The 19,163-nt window shown below is 41.9% G+C and overlaps 1 protein-coding gene across 1 annotated transcript in view; it reads right to left on the bottom strand.

The window, feature by feature from the left end:
• Nucleotides 1-18,829, bottom strand: part of LOC129010696 (uncharacterized) — a 33,890-nt gene extending 15,061 nt beyond the window's left edge. The window contains exons 1-4 of the mRNA XM_063647230.1: nucleotides 18,775-18,829; nucleotides 3,548-3,690; nucleotides 3,196-3,434; nucleotides 3,008-3,155 (exon numbers count right to left, since the gene is read on the bottom strand). Of these exons, the coding sequence (XP_063503300.1) occupies nucleotides 3,008-3,155; nucleotides 3,196-3,434; nucleotides 3,548-3,690; nucleotides 18,775-18,829 (585 nt within the window). The remainder of the gene's footprint in view (nucleotides 1-3,007; nucleotides 3,156-3,195; nucleotides 3,435-3,547; nucleotides 3,691-18,774) is intronic.
• Nucleotides 18,830-19,163: the final 334 nt, after the last annotated feature.

The raw sequence follows: 19,163 nt of genomic DNA, 5'->3' as shown, positions 1-19,163 counted from the left end.
CTACTTCTCAATTTATCACTTTTAGACAGTGCTATTGATTCCCACTGTGAAAGATGAGGGCTTAGCTCATCCTCATCTCACTGTCACTCATCTCCTTTTCCCTCCTCTCCACTCATATTTTATAGTTATATTAGCACTTTTACTTCTACAACTGATTACCACTGTTATTTTAAATTTAAAAAGTAGCCCCCATTTTAAAAATTATACCCTAATCTTCTTACCTCTATTCCATTCCTTTTTATTGTACCAATTCCATCATCTCTAGAAACAACACTAATACTGAGAAATTTTTGTTCATAGTAAGATGACAAAGTATGATATGGCTTCTTCAAAATGCTAGAGAAACTTCACACTGTATTATTAGAGATACAAAGTCTAGAGACATAAGGTTTGAAATAGGTGAACCACAAGAGAATTTCCATAATACAAACATATACAATTACCAGTTTCTGGTCTGGTCCCTAGAAACCAAATATTCGGCATGTTTCTACCCTCTATTGTACCTAACTTTGCACTTTCTGTTCAGCAACAAAGGAAATAACTGACTAGTGAAATAGTTTGACATGCTAGATTTGGGCTCAAAATAAGAGAGTGCTTTCTAGTAAAGAGCCCTCCAGAGATGAATGGGGCTGCCATGTCAAGTGGTGAGTTCTCCATTGCTATAAGTGTCCAAGTACAGGATATATTGTCACTTGCTAAGGTTCTTGCAAAAGAGTAAATGGCCTTCAAGTTATTTTCAACCCTGAGATTTTGTGATTCTGTGAAATCAATGATACATCCTACAATGTGAGCAAAGTATACCGATCATGCATTCTCATTGGGACAATATAGCCCCCAGTGACATAAAAATGGGTTCTGGAGAGGTGGGTGGGAGAGAGGAGAGTGAAGAAAACTTTAGATATTGCAGTGATTTGTGGCTCTCCAAAGGACCAGAGTACATAAATAAATAGACAGTATATCTGCAGTATTAAAATTTCATGGAAGGTAGAGATAAGGGAAAAAAGTCTAAAAAGGCTGGAGGGAGAGCAATACTCAAAAACAAGGGAAACAACACTGCACTAGACTCCATATTACATAATTAAGTCCCAGTGTTGTTTCTGTCTTCTCCCTTAGGAGGTCTTTTCTGAATGCCCCATTCCCTTTTATCCTTGTGTACAAGGAGGAGCTTTCCCAGTCCCATAGCTCATTCTACTAGTTGTCTTAGAGGCAGTATGGGGAGAGGTGGTTAATATAATAGATTTGGATTTGTACCTGTTTCCAGCATTTACTAGCTGTATGACTGTACTAGTCAGAGTTCTCCAGATAAACAGAACCAACAGGATATATAGAGATACGTAAGAGGAGATTTTTTATGGGGATTGGCTCATGTGATTGTGGAGGCCAAGAAGTCTCAGGATATGCTGTCTGCCCACTGGAGAGCCAGAAAGCTGGTGGTGTAACTCAACCTGAGGCCAAGGGCCTGAGAACTGGGTCGTCAGGAGTGGCCTCTGGTGTAAGTCCCAGAGTCCAAAGGCCCAAGAACCTAGAGTGCTGGGGCCTGTGGGCAGGAGAAGATGGATATTCTAGCTCCAGAATAGAGAATGAAGAAGAGAGCCCTTCTATTAAAGGGCTAAAAGGCAGAGGCCTTTTAGTTCTATCCAGGTCCTCAACAGATTGGATGTTACCCACCCACACTGGTAAGCATGAGTCTTCTTTACTCAGTCCACTGATTCAAATGCCAGTCTCTGCCAGAAACACCCTCATAAACACACCCAGAAATCATGTTTTACCAGTTATCTGAGCAACCCTTGACCCAGTCAAGTTGACACCTAAAATTAACCATTGCAAATCCACCTCTTGTCAACTTGCCACACAAGCGCATCTCCTTAAACCAAACTTAATCTCCAAATAAATACAAGGTCATGATTCCATCGAATATGAGACAACTCTCCTGCATACAACCAAGAAATGCATTAATCTCTTCCCCTGAAGAGAAGGTGAAGTTCTTGAGTGATGTTTACTTTCTCTTTGATATCCTGTAACTTAAATACTGTGATATAAAATTAACACTTAAATGTTGATATAGACTCAATACATCTTATGTTGTCACATGATAAGAGAATGAAAGAGGAAAGAAAAGAAAGATATTTACTTAATATATGTATATATATACACAAACATATTCATAACAGCATAGGGAGGAAATACTCATGACAATTACAGTCCTTGTTTCTGTAACTGGTCACATGGTCATACCTGGTGTTTATAACCACTTTCTTCTACTACCCACTCTGTATTCCCTTTGCCTTCAGCTAGTCATGGTTCTTTACCTGGTGGGGTGGGACCCAGCCTTTATTCCTGAAGGGTCTGGGCCATTCATAGTCTGCCTGGGTTGGATTATTGTAGTTTCCCATTGACCTTAATCAAAGAGCATGGTATTAATAATATTAAGAGACACCCTAAGGGATCTCCTGTATTCTAGACATATTCTTCCTTATTTGCATTGTGGAATAGCAGTTCAATTTCCCCTTAGTAATCTGGCTCAATCACCCCAGCCAACACCAGAAATGCCCTCTTGGCCTATTGACTCAGAGGCACAGTGACTGGGTGGCAACCTTAACTTCCAGTTCAGTGGAATCCTTGTTGTGATGTTGCTGGTGAAAGCATTTCTCTCTCTGGAACTAAGACCTTTAGACCAGCAGAGCATAAAATCTTAGGAACAGGAAGCAAAAATCTTGCTAGCGGATCACTTGGGGTAATAGTGAGTGATACCACTCTCACTTTCATCCCTTGATTCCTGGACCCATGAATCCTGGCTATGAGAGAAACAGTACCATATAGTTGGATGCTGATTCAGAGCATACACAGCCTTATGGAGATATGTGCCCCAGCCCTGCAGGTATCTGCCACCTAGTAGGCACTATAATCAAGTCTTTAAAAGGCCATTCGCTGTTCTATCAAGAAAGCTGCTTCAGCCCGCCCCGTCAGGGAAGTGAGGAGCGCTTCTGCCCAGCTGCCCCCTGTCTGGGAAGTGAGGAGCACCTCTGCCTGGCCGCCGCCCTGTCTGGGAAGTGAGGAGCGCCTCTCTCCGGCCCCCCAACTGACTGGGAAGTAAGGAGCTCCTCTGCCCGGCCGCCCAACTGACTGGCAAGTGAGGAGCGCCTCTCCCTGGCCGCCTGACCGTCTGGGAAGCGAGGAGTGTTTCTGTCCGACCACCCTGTCTGGGAAGTGAGAAGCGCCTTTGCCGGGCTCCCCACCCTCTGGCACGTGAGGAGCGCCTCTGCCCGGCTGCCCAACTGACTGGGAAGTGAGGAGCGCCTCTGCCCGGCCTCCAAGCGTCTGGGAAGTGAGGAGTGCCTCTGCCCGGCCGCTGCCCCATCTGGGAAGTGAGGAGCCCCTTTGCCCGGCTGCCAACTGTCTGGGAAGTGAGGAGCACCTCTGCCCGGCCAACCCGTCTGGGAATTGAGCGCCTCTGCCTGGCCGCCACCCTGTCTGGGAAGTGAGGAGCGTCTCTGCTCGGCTGCCACTCCGTCTGGGATGTCGGGAGCGCCACTGCCCGGCTGCCCACCGTCTGGGAAGTGAGGAGCGCCTCTGCCCAGCCGCCCAACTGTCTGGGAAGTGAGGAGCGCCTCTGACCGTCCACCCCATCTGGGAAGTGAGGTGTCCCTCTGCCCGGCTGCCCACCATCTGGCAAGTGAGGAGCGCCTCTGCCTGTTTCGGAAGTGAGGAGCGCCTCTGCCCGGCTGCCGCCCCGTCTGGGAAGTGAGGAGCGCCTCTGCCCGGCTGCCGCCCTGTCTAGGAAGTGAGGAGCGCCTCTGCCCAGCTGCCCACTGTCTGGGAAGTGAGGAGCGCCTCTGCCCGGCCGCCGCCCCATCTGGGAAGTGAGGAGCGCCTCTGACCGGCCGCTGTGCAACCTTCCAAGTGTGAAGTGACAGCCTTGTGTGTGATCTTTTCTGTCTTCCCCAAGTTTGCATTTTCGACATTAAAGTTTACTTTTTAGTTAAAAAAAAGAAAGCTGCTTCAGGATGGTGGGGAACATGGTAAGACCAGCGAATCCATGAGCATGGGCTTATTGCCATACTTCTGTCACTGTGAAGTGAGTTCCTTGGTCAGAAGCAGTGCTGCATGGAATAGCATGACAGTGGATAGGCTTCTGTAAGTCCACACATGGTAGTCTTGGCAGAAGCATTGCATTCAGGGAAGGCAAATCCATATCCAGAGTAAATGTCTATTCCAGTAGGGACAAAATGCTGCCCTTTCCATGATGAAAGTGGTCCAATGTAATCAATCTGCCACCAGATACCCAGCTGATTACCCTGGGGAATGGTTCCATATGGGGGCTCAGTGTTGGTTTCTGCTGCTGGCAGATTGGACACTTAGTGGTGGTCATAGCCAGATCAGCCTTAGTGAGTGAAGTGCATATTGCTGAGCCCATGTGTAACCCCCATCCCTGCCACCATGGCCACTTTGTTCATGAGCCCATTGGGGGATGACTGGGGTGGCTGCAGAAACAGGCTGACTGGTATCCACATAACAAGTCATCCTATCCACTTGATTATTAAAATTCTCCTTTACTGAGGTCACCCTTCAGTGAACATTCATTTGAGACACAAATATTTTCACCTTTTTTTTGCTCATTCAGAGAGGTCTGTCCACATCTTTTCCTCAGATTTCTTCATCACAAATTTTCCTATCACATTCCTTCTAAGTTCCTGACCATCTTGACCAACCATTGGCTACAGCCCACAAATTGGTTTATAATTTCACACTTGGCCATTTCTACTTTCCAGGAAAGTGCACAGGCAGATGCACTACCCAAAGTTCTGCTCAATTAGAAGATGTTTCCTTCACTATTGTCTTTCAGGGATGTCCCAGAGAGGGACTTTAGTACTGCAGCTGTCCACTTTTGGGTGGTGCCTGCATATCATGCAGATCTAAAAACAAAGCCCATGTTTTCTCTTCCTCTGTCAGCTGATCATAGGGAATGCCCCATGAGGCCATAGATGCAGGCTGGGAGAGAGAAGACAGCATAGCAGAAGAGGGGACCATGAGCATTTGGACCACTTCATGTAATTCACTTTTGCCTTAAGGGCCTGCTTGGGCCTGATTGCACATATACCACTTCTATCTGATGATGGAGTGCTGCTGTGCATGCCCAGCTTCATGGCTTGGTGGGTCACATAACATCCTGTTCATGATGCTATAGATGAATCACGTAATTTCACCAAGCCCTGGTTTTCTTCTCTTTAATGGAGAGAATGATAGCTCCTTCCACACAGAATTGCTGGAATGTTTAAATCCTTAATACTCAAAGTGTGGTTTTAGAATCTTTGGCATAGGTATCACCTGGGAGCTTAGTAGAAATGCAGAATCCCAGGCCCTATCTCAGAAAGACTGAAACAGAATCTGCATTTTTAAGAAATTTCCAGATGATTTGCAGGTATGTTAAAATGTGAGAAGAAATAGACTGAATGAAATAATCCTAGCAAAAAAGCTCATTGTATTACCTGACATTGAATATTGTTTCTATTAATCTCTTTCTCCCACACTACACTATCAATTTAGTGGCAGGGCCTTGTCCTGTTCATCGTTATGTTCCCAGCATTCAAAGCCTGGCAGATGGTAGCCAATCAAATGTGTATATTGATTGAAAGGCTGTTAGATGAATAAATGAATGAGAAGTGGAGTGGGGACAGAAAGTGTTCTTTCTGAATATGGCTAGAGTTGGTTTTTCTGCTCACTGACTCCTGTTATCTGACCCACAGCTACTTCCCTCAATCTATAAAGAAAGGCCTTCTCCACAGAGGACTCTCTTCTTTTTTTGTCTTAAGAATATGCACATTTAATTGAGAAATTTATTGAGTGTTTTCTTTGTGTAAGTCTTGAGTTATTTGCAGTGAAGGAAACAAAGATGAGTAAGACACGGTCCGCACCCTCCACCACCGTGTGTGTTTGTGTGTGTATTCTGTCACAAATCTCTTGCAATACACTCATTTCAACCTTATCTTGGCTTAAAAGATAAGGAGAGAACTGAAACATATGGGGTTTGTTGGCACACTGGGGCTGAGTTATGAATACTGTCACAGATACAGGAACCAAAAGATTCAGACAAGGAAAACAAGCTTTAATAAAAAGTTCCAGAATTTAGACACCTTCTCTTCCCCTACACCCACCCTCAGTGCAACCCCACCCCTCTGCAATAAGCTTCCCTGCTGCAAATAGCCTTTAAGGTCTGAGAAACATATCCTCAAAGTCACATTCTTTCTTTGTCAGTATGAGTGAGTCAACACATTTGCTTCTTTTATATTTGCTCCTCAAAGATAATTCTTTCTTTGAGTAGGTAAGCCATCTGTTAACAAGCTATCCTTAGTCCTCTGTGCAAACTATTCACCTCCTTCACCACAGTGCCCACTGGAATTGGGAGAAAACAGGCTTCATTGCCCTCTCTCTTACTCCTTTTTTGAAGTCTTGCATTGCTGGAAATCATCCAAATCTTTTTTTTTTTTTTTTTAATAAAAGAACTTTCTTTCTTTGCTAATATATTTGAAGTAGTTTTTCTCCCCCAGAGGTTCATAGTTATATCAAATTTTTATTCTTTATTAAGCATGCTTGGTTTCCTTTCTGAGAGTATTCCTCTTTAGATCTCACTGGGAGATTAGGCAGAGTCTGGGTCAACTCTTGGAGAGGAACATCAAGATAGATACCCAGATGCCTCCAGTCAGGGCCATGATAATTCCGGGCACCAGCCTTCCCACTGAGTCAGCAAGATTAACTTTGTAGTTCTGTAACACCTTTCATCTGGGAAGCTGAGGGCTCTACACATATGAGGTCAATTAATGCTAAGAAGCAAGTATTATGAATGTTTACTTTATTCTTTGTAGTTGAAGACAGTGCAGAGGATGGAATTACTGCCCAGGTGTGCACTGTGGCTCAGTGCTCCAGGGAGGCCCTCTAACCTCCCCTTTCAGTCTGGCTCCTGCATGGTGGATCAATGTGGATTTTGGAATTGGTTCCAGCTTATGATTGGAATCTACACCTGGATGTCCCATAGGCATCAGAACTCAACAAGTGTTCTCAGCATTCCTGTTCGTTTGCCAGATTCTCTGTCTTGGTTGCTGGCATCACTACATACCCAACTGCCTAAGTCACTTGGATCTTTAGCATCTAGCACAGTATGTGGCATATGGGAGAGGTGCACTAAATGTTATAAATATGTGAATGACTTCTTACCTTCTCCATCTTCCTCAGCCCCCTCAAAGAAGCGAACATGTGCATTAATTTCCTTGACAAAGGTTTATTGAGTACTGATGGGCCAGGTACATGAAGCTTGTGGGGATACAGCAGTGCACAAAAGCAGACAAAAATCCCTGACCTCGTGGAGTTTAAATTCTAGTGAGAGGAGACAGATAATAGACCAAATAGATTAATATATATCAAATTTTAAATAATGATGGGAACCATGGGGAAAAAAATGAGTAAGTAAAGGGATAGGGAGTGTGTTGGGTGCAGTGTCCAATTTTAAATAGGAGGTCAGGGAAGGCTCCGGTGAGAAAGTGACATTTGACTAACAACTGGGAGAGACGAGTAGGTGAGCCACGTAGAAATTGGGAACTGGGGGAGAAGCATGTTTGGCAGTGAGAACAGCAGGTATGAAGGGCCTGAGGCAGAAGCATACTTATCACGTTCAAGGAGTGGAAAGAGGGCCAGTGTTGCTGTAGTGGAGTGAGCAAAGGGAGAAGGAGGTGAGGAGAGGGGACAGGGAAGATTACATAGGGACACGTAGGCACTTTTAATGTCTCTTGTTTTTACTTGAAGATGGAAAGGTGCTAGACAATTGAATGGAGTGACCTATCTAACTCACGCGTGAAGCAGAATGTCTCTGTTGTTTTGAGAATAGATGGGGGTGGGAGGTGGGGCACTGTGGGGAATTGGGTGGAAGCCGAGAAGGCAGTTGGGAGACTTGGGAGAAATGGTGGATGCTCAAACAAGATGGTAACAGGTAAGATGGTGAGAAGTGGAGTTATTCTGAGCTTACTGTGAAGGTAAAGTCAGCAGGATATTGACTGATTGAATGTGGGATGTGAGAGAGAGAGAAGAAATGGATGACTCCAAGGAGTCTAGATGACTCAAATGAGGGTGACTGCAGGGGGAGGAGATCAAGAATTATGGTTTGAACAAGTTAAGAGAGCAAGCCCTTTAGAGATCCAAGTAAACATGATGAGTGGGCTGTTGGGTAGACAAATATGAAATTCAGGCTAGAGAAGTGGGCTGAACGTTTTAATGTGATCAGTATGTAGTGTGTACATAAAGCCATGATATTGAACTCTTTGGAGTCATAAGAAAGCCCAGAGGCCCAAAGTATTGAGCCCTGGGACTTCCAGTGTTCAGTGTTGTGGAAATGAGGAGAAATAAGCAAAGGAGACTTAGAAGGAATATCCAGTGAAGTAGGAGAAAGTGTGATCTCCTGGAAGCCGAGTGAAGAAAGTGTTCCAAGGGAAAAGAGTGATCAGCTGTGTGAGATGATGCTATCAGGTCAAGAAAGGTGAAGACCAACATGGTTCACAAGGCATAGCAATATGAATGTCACTAGTAATCCTGTTAAGAGCGGCTTTGGTGGTTGATAAAGTGGGTTCAAGGGCAAATGGGAGAAGACATATTGGAGGTGGTGAGTGCAGACAATTCTTCACTTCCTCATTAGGGTTTTGCTCAGCATTCACCCAGACTATTGCAATGGGGTTCCTACCTCAAATCTTGATAAAATCTTTGGCAGGGCACTCAGGTTTACAATTTGGCTTCAACAAACATTCATAGCCTCAGCTCCTAATAATCTCTATTCTTTACCTCGTTCCCAAATGAGATCCATTTATCTTAGTGCCAGGAGTTCTCTCAAGCTTTTGTAGCATTATACATGCTGTTTCTCCAGCAAAAACATCCCAACCTTAGCCTTTTCAGCCCAATGGACATCTAGTCATCCTTCAAGATGCAGTTTAAGTATCACCTCCTCTGGTAAATCTTCCCTGCCTCTCCTGGTTGACTGAGAAAGAGAAGTTCCCTTCTTTTTGTTCCTGGACCACCTTATTTTTTATTATACTTTAGCACTTATCACACCATCATGCTCAACTTGGCCACACCTTAGTCACCAAAATTCTAAAAGACTTATCATGAAAGCTAGCATTAATTGAATGCTTATTATGCTTTGTGGATAACCCTTTGTCTTCTTTAAATAGCCCTGTGAAGTAGTTACCACAATTATCTTTCATCTTACAAATGAAAAACTGAGTCTTAGAGAAGTCAAGAAACCTGATGATAACCACACTAAGTTTGACATTCAAGATTCAAACCTACGTCTGTCTGATTTCAAAGCCCATGCTTGAATTAACTACACCAAACTGCTACCCCTGAGATAGATACTAAAATGCCTGTGACTTTGCTGCATGTACTACTGTTCAAGTCTAAAGAATTTGTGATATAAAGTCAGCAGTCCATACTGGCATTGCCCAGTAGAACTTTCTTTGATGATGAAGATGTCCTATAAATCCACATTGTTCAATATGATAGCCAATAGCCACCTATGGTTATTGAGCACTTGAAATTTGACTGGTACCACTAAGAAGCTGACATTTCATTTTATTTAATAGTAATCCACTTAAATGTAAATGGTTACATATGGGTAGTGGCTACTGTAGTGGACAGCACAGCTCTAGAAACTCAAGCAACTCTGGATAACCTATTACTTTTACCCTGTGAATACAAACTTAGGTGAATACAATCAACTCTGAGAGAGTAATGGAATATTTTTTATTCTCTTACTTTGCCTGTAAGAATACCCATGACCAAAACTACCATATTATGCAGAATGTAAGACACCGTCAATTTTCAGATGTATTATTATTTTATGTATTACTAAGAAAACATACCATCAGTTATAATTGTGAGATACCATTGTCAGACACACCCCAATTTCAGATATTTTTAAATGTTGGGCAAAATGCATCTTAGAATCAATAAAAATGATTTTTTTTTTCAAGAGATGAGGACTTGCTCTGTTGTCTGGGCTGGAGTGCAGTGGCACAGTCATACCTCACTGTAGCCTCAAACTCCTGGGTGTAAGCAATGCTCCCATCTCAGCCTCCCAAGTAGCTGGGACTACAGGTCTAAATCACTGTGCTCCCAGTGGTATCTTAGTTATTTTGGTGATTTCCTGGAAATTTCTTGGATGATTTTCAAATGTCATTTTTTTGTATTAATCTCAAGTATAATTTAGGTCACTGTTATCATAGAAAGTGAAGACTGGACAGTATTATTTCCAATTTAGCTTAATTTTTATAGTCAAAATATCTGGCAGTAGGAATTGAAATAACAACCAAAAACATTGACAGATTGTTCTTAAAATCATCCAGAAATAATACACTCTATTAATATTATGGGTGGAACCTAGTGTGTGGGCATCTATTATTTTTTCATTTATTTCTCCACAACATGTTTTCATTTAATTTTACTGTTTTCTGGTTCAGTACATCATACAGCTTGTCTAAGTGCTAGAGTGTGTAATGTGACTAATATAGAATGCAATTAACCTCAGAACCAGTTGATGATGTGTTATTTTTCTTGTGATATTGTGGTATCATCATCATGAAAGTTACTTAAACCTTCATTTTTTAGCTCAAGGCCATCCGAATGGAATCTTAGGTTTATCCAACCTTGTTCTGTAACCTTTATCTAGGCCCTCTGTAATTCCACCTTCAACTTTGGAGACATCTTAAAAACCAAGGCACAAATCTGGCTTCTATCACTGGAACCATCTCCAGCTTTGAAGGACTTAAACTCAAATGGCATGTCTTTTAATATTTAGAGAATTAAGTCCTAATCCATCCTGTTTAATGCTTTTCACTGTATTACTTAAGATGCAAAGAAAATGTCCTCTCCTTTACCCAGCTGCAACAAATTAATAAGTAATTTCAATCAAATAAGATCATTTTTATCCTGAAATTCACTCTACATCCTCCAATGCTTTGGACTCGATAAAATTGATGAAATGTGTGTGAGCTTTAAAAAATACCTGAGCCTTTGAATTCAAGATGACCCATGACATATGCATTTTGGTGGCATTTTTAAACTCCTGCACAACAAAGGATTCTTGTATCTAATAGATAATTACGTTTTCAAACAGTGTAGTGTTTGGAAATGATTACTTAAATCCAAGAACAGGTTACAAGTGAGAGAAAGGTGCCACCCACCAGACAAAATTAGAAACACTCTGAATATGAGTCATGGGGCCTTTAGAAACCATAATTCTAAGATGGGAAACAAGACAAAACAAAACAACAACAGAGAGACTTTGGAATCCTTTATTATAAAGGCAGAGAGCCAGTTATCCAACCACTCTTGTAGAAGGAGTGGGAGAAACTGAACCAAAGCCCAGAAGTCTACGATACCTCTCCACATACACACCCACATTTATTTATTTATTTTTTTAAAAGTTAAGTGCTGTTAATAGTATCAGTTGTCAACATTACCTTGCACCTGATTGGAGTTTTGAAATTCTCAGTGGTGCCAGTCCCTGTAAACGACATCAACAATCCACGGGCAGCCTATTTTACTCCCTCAATGAAAGAGGAGATGCCTGGCTTATGCTAAGTAACCCCCTGTTTTATTCCATAATTAACAGAATCACAGTAAGTATCACTTCTGAGTACCTCAAGAAGAAAGGCAATTTTGAAGCAATTTTTTCCCTGGTACCTTTTCCCGTTTTCGTTTCAAGCAGTACTGTATTATACCTTACCTTTTCTTTCTAACATAGTAAGTGCTAATTATACCCCGTGGGTACACCTTGGCTGCTGTGTTAAACACATCTAGAGTTGTTTTCTTATTATCATGAAAAAAAATTTGACATGAAAGACAACCTGTGGAGGCACAAGGGGACATTGGAATAAACCTCTGTAATTTAAAGGGCCAAGCAATTCAAGGATGCTGAAGGATGGGATTGTGCTCAGAAAGAGATGCAGTAACATCTCTATTGTGTGGGTTTGTTTAAATGAGGAAGTGAAATGAATATTATGTAAATAAAAATGCCCCTGGAAGTGAGTGTGTGTGTGTGTGTGTGTGTGTGTGTGTGTGTGTAGGGGAGGTGGGTTCTGTGCTTTCTTCATCTACAGCTCTCTGGTATTTGCTGAATATACTGCCTGATTATTTGACACCTAACACATATTCCACTGTTAGTACTTCTGCAGTGAGTATGATTTTCAGTGTATTCACTCAGGAAATAGACTATTCAGCATTTTTCTGTAACCCAACTAAAGTGTAATCTCAGACCATTCATCCCCTTGACCTGGGTGGCCTTTGGGGCATTGCTGTGTTGGCTGCTGTTGAGTTTCTTGGTTTTGGCATTGTCAGCCGTCCATGCGGGCATCCAGGCTGAAGTCCTTGTTCCCATGGATGCACGCTCTGCTGCAGCTCTCAAACCGCATCTGCACTGCTCTTGGGCATCTGAGACGCATTCTCCGTCTGTCTTGGGCACCCCTGTTTAGACAACTTCTGCAGATGTTTCTTCTGCTCTCCTATCAGGCTGCCATAGGAAAATCCTGAGTTCCACCTGGGAAAGGGGTATACAGGGCCCTTGTTCATGGAGTCTCAGAGCCCGTCTTGTGATCATGTCATGGCCATGTGCCTCATCTCCTCCCTCCTGTATCTGGGCAAGTGGAAGAAGGTAAAGCACCTCCAGGCCCACAGCTCAAGGCCTCTTTCTTCGGAATAGAATTGTCCTGACTTCCCTATAACACCCCTCTCCATTGTTGCCTCCAAACAGCGCCCTCACCCCCAGCCTGACTTTTACATTATTATGTATTCTCCACGTCTTTTGTCCTCTGCCCTGAGTTTACTGGGTTTAGGTTTATACAATTCAAAAAACAAAGCATCTGAAGATCAAAAGCCTTGGATTTTGGCCTGAATCTTCTCATCCCCAAGGGGATAAATGCTGTGAGAAAAATAGCAAAAGGAGTACTAGGAAATGCAGTGGGTCAGTAGGAGGGGAATCACAATAAAATCCCCAAACACTGTTTCATCACATTTTTCTTTAAAAAGTCATACCCTTTGTTTCTCTATACAGAGTTAGATTCATTGAAAGCAAAAATCAACATACTGTAGCCCGACTCATGCTTGTTTGTGGAGAGGAAGCGCTTTCTTTGTCTCAATAGTTCTGGGCAGGCTGAACTGTCTGCTCCTCCGCTCATACACAGTAACTTCTTTTTTCTCAGAACATAATTGCCAATCCCCTTTGGTTCAAGTCTCTGCTCGGATCACACTCTCAGGGGTGTAAGGAAGTTCCTATGATGTAGGAACTCATTTCTGCCATTTTCCCTCTTCTCATTGGAGACAACTCCACTAGAGCAACACAGCTTGCCTCTGGCTCACCTATCCTTGTTCAGGCTAAGGATGCTACCTGGTGGAGGACATCAGGCAGAGAACAACCTTAGGTCATGGTTCACAAGTGGAGAGAATTCATCTATTGAAAGTCTGCGAGCATTGGAGATTGGGTTTCTTTTTCCTCTTTGCCCTGGACCAAAGCAAGGCTGCAACCCTATTTAAAGTACATCTGCCCTAGACTCCCAAACCCTCCCACAAGCTTGAGTCCCAACATCTGGGGCTGGGAGTTGGAAGGGAAATGGGGTAAAAAGAGTTTAAGCAAGCCCATTTGAGTCTGGATCATTACCATTGCATTTCTATGGGTAGCAAAACTAACATCTCAATCTTGACCAATTCCTGAGTCTGACTTCTAAATTGGCTCCAACCTTGAGTTAAAAAGGGAGATTTTATTTATTGTGTCCTCCAAAACCTCAGCACTGGGCACTGTTAGCCAAGAAGAGGAAGTGGCACTGTGACAGATTAACATCTCTTGTAGATGATGCAGAAAGAGCTCTGGGCCTTACTGAGAGACCTCAGCCTCTAGGAGAATAGGGGCATTGCTTGGAGATAAGTAATATCTACTCTATAAAAATGTCAGTCCCTATGATTAGAATAGAATTGAGAACTTGGGCTTATGAGTTAGGAGTACCTGTGTTTAAGTTTTAGGTTTGACATATCCTATTTGTGGCTTCTTTGACAAGTTACTTAAGTTCTTTGAACCTTAGTTATCTCACCTGTAAAACAAAAATAATAGTATCTGTGTTAGAGGGCTATTGTCAGGATTAAATATGATAATGCATGAAAAGTTCTTAGCACATGATAGCTCAATAAATTTTAGCTTTTAATTTATATTAGTGTCATAATTTAAGTAATTTTTTTCTAAGCATGTGTACCCCCTCAAAAAGACCAAAAGGGCCCAGGTGTGCTCTCTTACTTTGTCTAAAGTGCAGGGTAAGAGGAAGTATTCTGCCACAGAGAAAGCATGTTCTGGAATACCTCCCTAAGACTTCTAGTACTTTTACCTCTGGGAATAAGGTCTCTGAGTGTAACTGAGTACTCCCATTTTTCTAGAGGTGGTTTAATTATTATTTTTCATCTCTCTCTCTCTTGTTTCCCTGACTCCCTATTTCCTACTTAAGCCTTCAGAAATGCAAATATAACCTTTCACCTCCCCTCACCAGACATTCCCTACAGCCCAAGTTCTTCTAACTAGGTTCTCCAAGACAGATCTTGCCTCCAGAATTGACAGTGGCTTTGCAGACCAAAGCAAACCCTCCAGGAACTTTCACCCTCCAGGGGTTGCCTGGAAACTCAAATCCACTAGGAGAGCATCTTGAAAGCATGCCCACTTAGCCACTTTTTGTTGTTGTTGTTGTTGTTGTTGTTGTTTGAGATAGAGTTTCACTGTGTCTTGGAGGCTGGAGTGCAGTGGTACGATCTTAGCTCACTGCAACCTCCGCCTTCTGGGCTCAAGCGATACTCGTGCATCAGCCTTCCAAGTAGCTGGGATTACAGGCACCCACCACCATGTCCAGCTAATTTTTGTATTTTTACTAGAGACAGAGTTTCATTGTGTTGCCCAGTCTGGTCTCGAACTCCTGAGCTCAGGTGATCTGCCCGCCTCAGCCTCCCAAAGTACTAGGATTACGGGCATGAGTCACTGCGCCTGGACAACTTAGCCACTTTTACAACATACTTCTGCCCAGGAAGGCACCAACTCAACTGCCTAGTAAATGACTGCCTGGTAGCAGGGGGACCCCTGCCCTTGCTAATTTCCTCCCTTATCTTATAAAAATGCCCACTTTCTGCTCCAAAGGTGAAGTGGCACATGTAAAGGCAGGACAGTTTATGCCCCTTCCCCTAAGCTAGCTTTGGAATAAATTCACTTTTTTTTGTATCAGACTCCATTCTTGTGAATTGAAGTGTACGGTTATGTGGTGAGCAACTAGCCCACATTTCAGTTAACATGAGGACAATGTCAAATAGTTGAAATGTATCTTCTTTGTTAATAGAAGAAGTTACTGGCGTTCAAATAGCCTCTACTGTGCTGTTCAACTTTTGATATATGTTATGCAAATAATGCTTCTATAACTTCCACATATACTTATCTCAAATGGAGCTTTGAACAAATCTTTTAAGTGTTATCTAATTTGGCTGCCCTCTCAATTGGTGTGCCTAGACCTGTGTGTAGATATAAATGATTGAGAGTTGACTGTACTATCGGGCTTGATCTATGTATTTGGAAACCTAAAACATCTAAACTTTTTGTAAAGTTTTACTTTTAGAAAAGTTTCTTTTACTAGCCTTTAGCGAAAAGTTACTGTTTGTATAATGTTGAAAAAGTGGCTCTCAAGAACCAATAGGATGAAAGTGAGGGCAAAATTATTTATTTACTTAATTCGTTACAAGGAAGATTTCTTTCTAGTCAATAGATAACTGATTGCAATTTATAATCTAATGCTGATGGAGAAAAAGTTAATGGAAATTTTAGTGAAAACAAAATGGTAAATAACAGTAATGGGTGTCTGAGGACCTAATGCTCCCCAGATTCTACTTAACTCCTGAAATTTCTAAACCAGAGGATGGTTAGAGAATAGTAGTAAAACATAATTATGCCACATGAAGGGCATTTACCATTTGATTCCAGCCCAATGGGCTTTTCTTGAAACAACAAGAAAGGCTTACAGAGCACATATTCAGGAATAAGCTATATAGTAGAATAAATAAATGAGTTTCTAAGGTGGGAAACATAATTGGAAACTTAATCTTTTTTTAATTGGTCCTATAAAGACCATATGGGGGGCCTGGTTCCTGCCCTCTAGAAGTACTTTTGTCATTTGACAACTTTCCTTCATTTTTATTAAACTCCAGGCTTATGAAGCCTAGCAGAGTAATTTGCACAGAGCAGCCAGCAAGTGAATATTTGTTGCTTTGGTGGATCCAAGGACACTCTTGTGGAGGCTGATCTTTCACTACTAGTGAAACATGAATGGTGTTTGAAGGGAGGTCAAACTTGACCTGCTGCTTTGCTGTTAGCTGTAATTTCACTTTTTACATGTTTGGTCAGTTAACACAGGGATTCACCATGTATTTCAGATATCTCACTTGTTCCCAATTATTTTGGAGCCATGCAACATTCCAAAGAAACTTCCGAACAGTGCTGGAGAATTTGCTTCCATGGCTACCTTTAGGGTCAGTCAATGCCCAAAGAAGAGGATTAAGAAATCATTAAAAGTGTTGCCTACCTAGAATATGCTTGGTTAAATTTTACTAAGTATTTGTGGAAGGCTTTGCTTTTCTGTATCTGGTAGTCTCCTAGTTGGTCTTGACGATTCAATGGCAATATCCCCTTTCTGAAGTTCTCCCAAACTCCACTCAAAGCAAATGTAGTGTCTCCTCCACAGTGACTCAATAACACTCCGTAGCTCCGATATATATGGTATCATAATTACCTGCTTAGACATTATCACATTGTTTTGAAATTATTTGTCATCTAACTTAAGCTCCTTGACATTCACCTTGACATTAGCAATTATTGGTCCTTGGTTTCACAGCTGGCAAACAATCAGGAATCAATCAGACCCTTGAAGGTGCTCTGTAAAAATTAGTCAAATAAGTGAATGACAATATAGACTCAAACCCAGTTGTTTGTAAAGATGCAGTACAGCACTGTGTACATCTGATAAATAATTTACTGGAGCAAATGAATGGCTCCTAAGTTCAGTTTGGAAAACCACACCTATGTGACTTTTCTGGTTCTGCAGGCCGCAGGTGTTAATAAGCAAAAATTTCCTTAAGCTGTGGGTGGACCTGGAGTGTAAGTGAGGCAGACTTTCAGTGAGATGGAACCTAGTAAACTTTTTTCCGCTCCAGAATGGGCATTTGAAATTAGTTACCTCTCAGTCCTGGAACTTAGGCTTATCTATGACTGACTCCAGCCACCATTTTGAACAGTATATCATTCTAATTAGAGAATATATTTGATCACCTCTGCTCTGCATACACTTCTCTATTAAAAGCACTTACCAGGAAGTGAGTAATTTGTTTCTATGTCTGTGGCCAGACAAGACTGTGAAATATTTGAGGGTGAAGCTTCTGTCTTGTTTATTTCTATATTTCTATTTTCTGATGTGGTGCTTGATATATAGTACATAATCAACAAATAGTTGTTGATGGAAATGAAGAAGGGCAAATAGATTGAGAATAACTCCCTTTCTTTGTCCACTAATCCGATTTGTGTTTTCTATACTTACCTATTCTTTGTGGTTCTGTGTCTGGGTCACTTATCCAAAATCAGGCTTATAAAGCCAAACATTTAAAGTCATACACAAAAAACCATTCGGTCTTTCGATAATTATTTTTGAGTGCTTAGTATGTGCCAGGTGTTTTGAATACAAATATGAGCAAGACATGGCTCTGAGCTCAATGAGCTCATCGTATTATTAAATAGCACATAATGGCAGTCATTAGTTAATGGTCATCACAAGCTAATGGTTTTACTCAGAATCCAGCTACCACTAAGCTCTTGGGTGCCCTGAGAAATTACTGAGATGGAACAATATTTGTGTAAACCATGACTTAAGGGGAATAAGGTACCATAACATTTTCTCATAATGGAATTGTTTTACAGAAAAAGTGTCAAGTCCCAGAATTATGAATATCAAAATTTTCACCAATACATACCCTTTAGCAAACAAAAAGAAATAGGAAATGTATAGTTTTAGTGCAGCCCTCACTTCAAAAGAAGTAGTTTATTTTTTTGAAGATCAAATGTCAGGTTGATAGGTCAGTTGAAACAAATAAGGGTCTTTTGAGTTCTTTTTTTTAGAAAAACCCACAACATAATATGGGGAAAAGTTTATATTTAATAATTTTTTCACATACAGAGGATGTCTGGGAAGAATGCTGATAACATCATATTGTAGATTCACTTGTATTCTCAGCAGGGAGACCCTAATTGCCTTAATGATGGAAGAGAGGAGAAGAATGTACCAGCAAGAATGTTGGTACCAGAACTGAGTAACGATTTTCTCACTTACAATGTTAGTACACGGCAATCTGTATAGTGGAGTTACATCTTACACAAGGGTTGAGTTCTAAAGGAAGAACATAAAATAAACCTTTTATTAATGTTATCTTTGGAAATCCCTTAGGGAAAAGCCTAATGTTGGAGATGGAAGTGGCTGTAGAGTGCATTAACTTGGTTAAATTAGGACTACCTTTTCTAGAATTCCCTTCTGTGTATGATTCTGGATTAGAATTAGATTCTGGGCACAAGAAAAGTTTGCACACAGTTTGCAAGGCAGAGAGAAGTGGCAGCCATTATGTTTGGCAGGTTGGTTAAAGGCACTCAGAGCTACAGTGCTTGTGTGCATCGCTGATCTACTACCTCACCTTGCTGGCTACAGGCCTGCAGCTGAGCCTGAGGCTTCTTCAGCTCTGGCCACATCTCCTTTAGCTTCTCTAAATCTTGGACTTACTGCGTGTGTAGCTCCATGGTGAAAGTCACCAGCTCCTCCTACTACAGGTCTCTAGCCTTGACCAGGCTGCAGATGATCAGATGCAGATGTGGGTTCCATTTTGTTCTTTGGGTTCCAGTTGTCCTTGTGGGTTCTGGTGTGTCCTTGTCCTCCTCCAGTTCACATCCAGCTTTTCTTCTCAATATCAGTCTTGCTGAGAAATCTCAGGCCCACTACCAGATGCCGAAGCAACAGCCTTCCACAGATTTCTTTACCAACTTCCATAATTGTGTAAGCCCCAGTCTTTGTAGCCCTTATTCTCTG

This window comes from Pongo pygmaeus, chromosome 10, assembly GCF_028885625.2.
Source record: "Pongo pygmaeus isolate AG05252 chromosome 10, NHGRI_mPonPyg2-v2.0_pri, whole genome shotgun sequence".
NCBI classification, from domain to species: Eukaryota; Metazoa; Chordata; class Mammalia; order Primates; family Hominidae; genus Pongo; species Pongo pygmaeus.
The sequence above is the reverse complement of the archived record's forward strand: the minus strand, read 5'-3'. Positions and strand labels throughout refer to the sequence as shown.